The sequence below is a fragment of the Pterocles gutturalis genome, unplaced genomic scaffold, assembly GCF_000699245.1.
Source record: "Pterocles gutturalis isolate BGI_N339 unplaced genomic scaffold, ASM69924v1 scaffold13972, whole genome shotgun sequence".
Classification (NCBI taxonomy): Eukaryota; Metazoa; Chordata; class Aves; order Pterocliformes; family Pteroclidae; genus Pterocles; species Pterocles gutturalis.
The window spans coordinates 1,862-6,937 of NW_010108119.1; the positions used below are offsets into that span (position 1 = coordinate 1,862).

The 5,076-nt window shown below is 57.1% G+C and overlaps 1 protein-coding gene across 1 annotated transcript in view; it reads right to left on the minus strand.

The window, feature by feature from the left end:
• LOC104461065 (microtubule-associated serine/threonine-protein kinase 3-like) overlaps positions 1–5,076 on the minus strand; it is a gene marked incomplete at both ends in the record, with an annotated part of 8,802 nt that overhangs the window by 1,854 nt on the left and 1,872 nt on the right. The window contains 14 exons of the mRNA XM_010072514.1: positions 57–293; positions 572–717; positions 860–969; positions 1,315–1,437; positions 1,693–1,794; positions 2,061–2,226; positions 2,337–2,469; positions 2,692–2,830; positions 3,141–3,349; positions 3,473–3,558; positions 3,894–3,961; positions 4,475–4,607; positions 4,730–4,831; positions 4,913–5,076. The exon at positions 4,913–5,076 is cut by the window's right edge and continues 22 nt beyond it. Of these exons, the coding sequence (XP_010070816.1) occupies positions 57–293; positions 572–717; positions 860–969; positions 1,315–1,437; positions 1,693–1,794; positions 2,061–2,226; positions 2,337–2,469; positions 2,692–2,830; positions 3,141–3,349; positions 3,473–3,558; positions 3,894–3,961; positions 4,475–4,607; positions 4,730–4,831; positions 4,913–5,076 (1,918 nt within the window). The remainder of the gene's footprint in view (positions 1–56; positions 294–571; positions 718–859; positions 970–1,314; positions 1,438–1,692; positions 1,795–2,060; positions 2,227–2,336; positions 2,470–2,691; positions 2,831–3,140; positions 3,350–3,472; positions 3,559–3,893; positions 3,962–4,474; positions 4,608–4,729; positions 4,832–4,912) is intronic.

Here is a 5,076-nt window from a genome sequence, read left to right on the forward strand (position 1 = left end):
GACATGCAGGATCCCGGCTGGCCCCGGAGCATCCCCACACCAGCACCGCAGCCTACGCACCAGATAGCGTCGCCGGCTTCACTGCAGCACCAGTCCCTGCATCAGGGTCTCCCAGCACAAATTTGGGTCTCTCTGGCTTGGAGGAGGCCATGCAAGGGCTCTCGTCCTCCGAGGAGAAGGCGAACTTGGGCATGGTGTCCAGGCTGTAGGTGCTGGGCAGTGCGGCGGGGCTGCGGCTTCGCTCGTGCCGGGAGGTGTACGGCGTGGAGCTGCAGGACGTCCAGGCGCGGAGCCTGCGCAAGGAGAGCAGGACAACCAAAAATGGGTTTTGGTTGGCTTGGGACAACGAAAAATGGGAGAGGGGGATTGCGCCGAGCCACTGCAGAACCCCAGGAGATGTCCCACCGATGTCTCTGCAAACGCTTGGCACCAGCACAAACCCACGGTACCGGCACAAACCCTCGATACCAGCATAAACCACCGATGGTGGGACAAACCCTCGATGGTGGGACAAACCCTTGGTGCCGGCACCAACCCCCATCACCGTCGCATCCCCGGTCTCCCCACGCACCGGGGCTCCGTGCCCGCCAGCCGGCTCCTGTCCTCATCTCCCGAGTGCCGGTCCCAGCGCTCCTCTTTGTCCTCGGCGTGACTCCGATCCGAGGACGAGAGGCTGAGGGTGGAGTTTGCCGCCAGGAATTCGGAGCTGCTGTACACCTGGGGAGGAGATGAGCCATCAGCAAGGAGCAGAAATTTGGGAATCCGGGTGCTCCGGCATCAACCAAGACACCAACACTTGGCACAATGGCACCAGCCGGAGCACCCGTGGTTTCGGATGCTGGAGGAGGGATGTGAGCACCTTGCTGAAGCGATGGGAGCAGGAGGAGAACTGCCCGATCTCCACGGATGATTCCTCATCGTTGGTTTCTTCATCCTCTGAATCCAAGTGGCGATACCTCTCGGAGCGAGCTGGAAGCGAGAGTCAGTGCAGGCGGGGCTGTCACCCTGCCCGTGACACCCCGTGTCCTGCCTGCCCGCGCTGCCCCGTGGGGACCTGCACCCGGGAAGACATCCCAGGGAAGTTTTGGGGTGAGAAAATCAGGTTTTTGGTAAGGTTGAGCAGCCTGGAAACAGGATTGCATCTGTTTTCCCACTTTGGTTGTAAAGCAACCGACTGCATACAGATTTTCATCTCCTGCGGGAGCATCTGACCTGGGGTAACAGATTCCCAGATTTTCATCTCCCGCGGGAGCATCTGACCTGGGGTAACAGATTTGCGGGAGGGAGCAGGGAAGGGGATGGATTTGGCCTCACTGTCGAAGTAGCTGGTGTCGTCCTCTGATTCCAGCTGGGGGATGAACTCAGCTTTCTGCCGCAGCAGCCCGTTCCAGTCCAGGTGGAGGAAGAAGGAATGGTGCTTCACCTCGTGCGCACCCCCTGCCAGGCGGAGAAAAACGAGTTATGGGGACGGAGCAGCCCAAATGGCACGGTTTCTCCTCTGCGCAGAACAAATGGCTTAAAATGGGATGGGTCAGATCCTGTGCTGCCTTCTCAGGGTGACCCCCGAGCAGGGGACCTCCTCTGAGCATCCTCGACACGGGGCGGGACACGCTTTGGTTTCAGAAAATGGTTTGACATGAGTTGGGGCACCAGGTCAACCCCCAAGTGGTACACAGGGGCTGCCATGCGTACCCGTGCCCAAGCGCTCGAGGGGACACTGTCTCAGCAAGCGCATGATCAGGTCCTGGGCGTCTGCGGGAAGAGCCTCATCCCCTTCTGGCCACATGATTTCATCTGTAAGGAAAAAGGAAGAGGAGGTTGGGGTGGCCGGAAGAGTTTGGACACGACGGTGGCTCTGATGATGCCAGGTCATGGGAGAAGTCACTTCTGGGCAAGAGGAAAGCCCCCCAGAAGATGGAAGCATCCTCCCAAACTGGGAAATCAAAGCTTGAGGAGCCTCCTTGCCATCCAACCCAGGGATGAAGCTCTCGACGTGTTAAGAACGAGCCATGGCTGGTGGGAAAAGCGAACCGAGAAGTGAAGTTGTCACCAACACTCACCGCTGATGACCTGCCCGAAGAGCTCCTCGGGGGTGTCTCCGAAGAAGGGGACGCAGCCCACCAGGAACTCGTAGAGGATGATGCCCATGGCCCACCAGTCCACGGGCTTCCCGTAGCCCTGTATGAGGATGACTTCTGGGGCGATGTACTCCGGAGTGCCGCACACCTGCACGGGAAGCAGGGGCTGATACCTCTGCAATGACCTTTGCAACAAGTCCAGAGGCTGTCCCGGTCCCTGGTGTGGGCAGATTGGCCAAGAAGAGCAGGACCTCGTACCTGCTTGTCCATGAACTCCCGAGTGTCCTTCTCCATGTGCCCTTCGTAGAGGTTCGTGGTCATGTTCATCAAGCCAATCTTTGACAGACCAAAGTCCGTCAGCTTGATGTGGCCCATGGAGGTGATGAGCAAACTGCAAGAGAAGACACAGCCAACAATGTGCTTCTGGGGAGACCTGAGCAGGACCAGCTGGACCCCAAGACCTCTGGTCCTGGTGGAACAGCACAGAACCAAGTCTCTGGGCACTAAAAGCCACGATCTCCTTCTGCCTTGTCCTCCTGGCTTAGACCATTCCCGCTCCCTTTCCCATCCAAACCCAACCCCATCCTTGCTCAGCCCTGACCCGTGTCCTCACTTGTCGGGTTTGAGGTCCCGGTGGACAATGCCATAGTTGTGGAGATACTCCAGCGCGAGAACGGTCTCGGCAAAGTACATCTTGGCCATGTCGACGGGCAGTGGGCCCATGTTCTTCAGCAACGTGGCACAATCCCCCCCTGCAGGGACATGGGATGGGGGGCTCAGAGAAGGCAGGGAGGTCACCGGGCAGGACTACGCTGTCTCTGCTTCCAGACCCTCCCATCCCTCCTCGGAGATGCTTTGATCCCTGGGCACGGGGCACAAACACTCTCCTAGGTGAGCATGGCCACCACCTTCATCAAGGTGAGACTCAGAACCACCAAAGCATCGCCTCATGCTTCCCTCCACTCCCTGGAGCAAAGCAGGGCAAGAGATGTCCAAGTGGTGCCCTCGATGCTCAGACACTGATATTCCATCCCTCCCTCCAGCTGGGAATCCCGTCCTCACCTTCCACATACTCCATCACCATGCAGAGGTGTCGCTTCGTCTCAAAGGAGCAGAACATGCTGACCACGAAGGGGTTCTCGGCGAAGGTGAGGATGTCCCTCTCCACGAACACCTGCTGGATCTGGTTCCTCAAGATGAGGTTCTGCTTGTTGATCTTCTTCAAGGCGAAGCGCTGCCGCGTCTCCCTGTGCCTCACCAGGTACACGGCCCTAGGAGAGGGCAAAACGGCTGGACCTCAAAATATGTCCTCCATCCACCAGGACCATGGGGCTTGGGGAGGACTTTGGAGACATTTACAGATGGAGACAAGCGTTAGGAACCTCCCAACTCACCCGTAAGCCCCATTGCTGATCAGCTTGATGGTCTCAAAGTCTCCCTCGCAGGGTTTCCTCCGAGGAGCGGTGGCTGAAGACTGGCTCTGAAGAAGACACAGAAGGTTTGTAACGTTTCCACCTGCCTCTGGGCTGAGTGCAGGCAGGAATTCACCCAGCACCATCACGTATCACCTCTGGGTGCTCCTCGCTACCACAGGACATCCCTCCCTGAGCCTCCTCCAGCCACAAACCCCAAACCAGAAGACCAAGATGCTCTGCAGATCAAGAGCCCGCTCTGAGCTCTGTCCACCCAAGAATCCAGATGAAAGACTGTGAGATATTACACCTGAATATGGCCGTCACCCCTGGGGACAACCCCAATTAACAGCTCCCAACAGGACAAAGCTGGAGGAAGCAGGGAGGACAGGACCACACTCACCTCACCAGCGTCATCATTCTCCGGCGTGATGGTGTTCCCACTGTCGAAGTGATCCAGCTGGACCATCTCTGCAGAAGACAGGGATGGTTTTCACCTTCTTCATGCTCAACCCCCACCAAAGTAATCCCCCAAACAACCACTTTCCCTCCCAACTTGGAGATCCCGCAGAGATTCAGCTGCACGCTTTGCTCGAGCTACCGTATGGAGAAATTCAGGTCATGGCACTAAGAGGTTCAACGTGAGGTTAGACATTTATATAATTCTCTTTTTTTTTCCACAGTCATTCCCGTGTTCTTCGGGGATTATGGTTTCCCCCCACAAGGCCGTGGCTTCCTACGGATTAAGCGTTTTTGAGCTTAATCTGCTTTGCTGAACGTGTCGAGAGCAATAACAAGGGATGTGGGGCTGACTGGGAGACTCGGACACTGTCCTGGTCCTGCTGTGACCTCCCCCATGACACCAGCTCAGCCCTGATGGTCCCCCAACCACCCCCTAGTGCTCCATCACGCTTGCCAGTGGCCAAACTGGGAGTCCACATCCCACCGCAGACCTCAGGGCCACCAACCCACACGGTTCCCTACCCTCCAGTGGGTCCTTGACGAGCCCCAGTTGGCTGATGATGTATCGAGGAATATCGGTCTTGATTCCTTGGCCAACTTTGGCGTGTCCTTCTGCTGCTTCCAGGAGATGGTAAAACTCCTCTGGGTCAAACTCCTGGATGGGGAAAAAAACAAGAAGAGTTGAGGAGCAAGACTTTGCAAAGTTAAGCCTTTCCTCTAAGACTTGTAGGCGTGGACCATGAAAGACAAGACAAATCAGGAGCTTCCATGTCTTACCAGGCACTCCAGAAGGCGAGCAGGACGGGAGATGATGATCAGCAGCTTCCTCACCAGCTGGTCAATGAACTTCACCTCCTCACTCTCTGAACGCTCCTGAGCCTGCCGGAGAGGAGACAGAAGCCAGGCATCTATTGGTGGCCTCAGGAGATGACATTGGGCAGGGAACTGCCCCGTACTCACATCTCGGAGCATTTTCTCCAGTTTTTCCTGCAGCTCCATGAAGTAGCGGGAGGTGATGAGAGCTCCTTGGGATTTTGCCAGGCAGTCGCGGGCCAGCTCGATGATCTGGTGGTGGATAAAGCCCAGTACCCCGTCTGCCAGCGGCAGAGTGCTGCTGGGAGAGA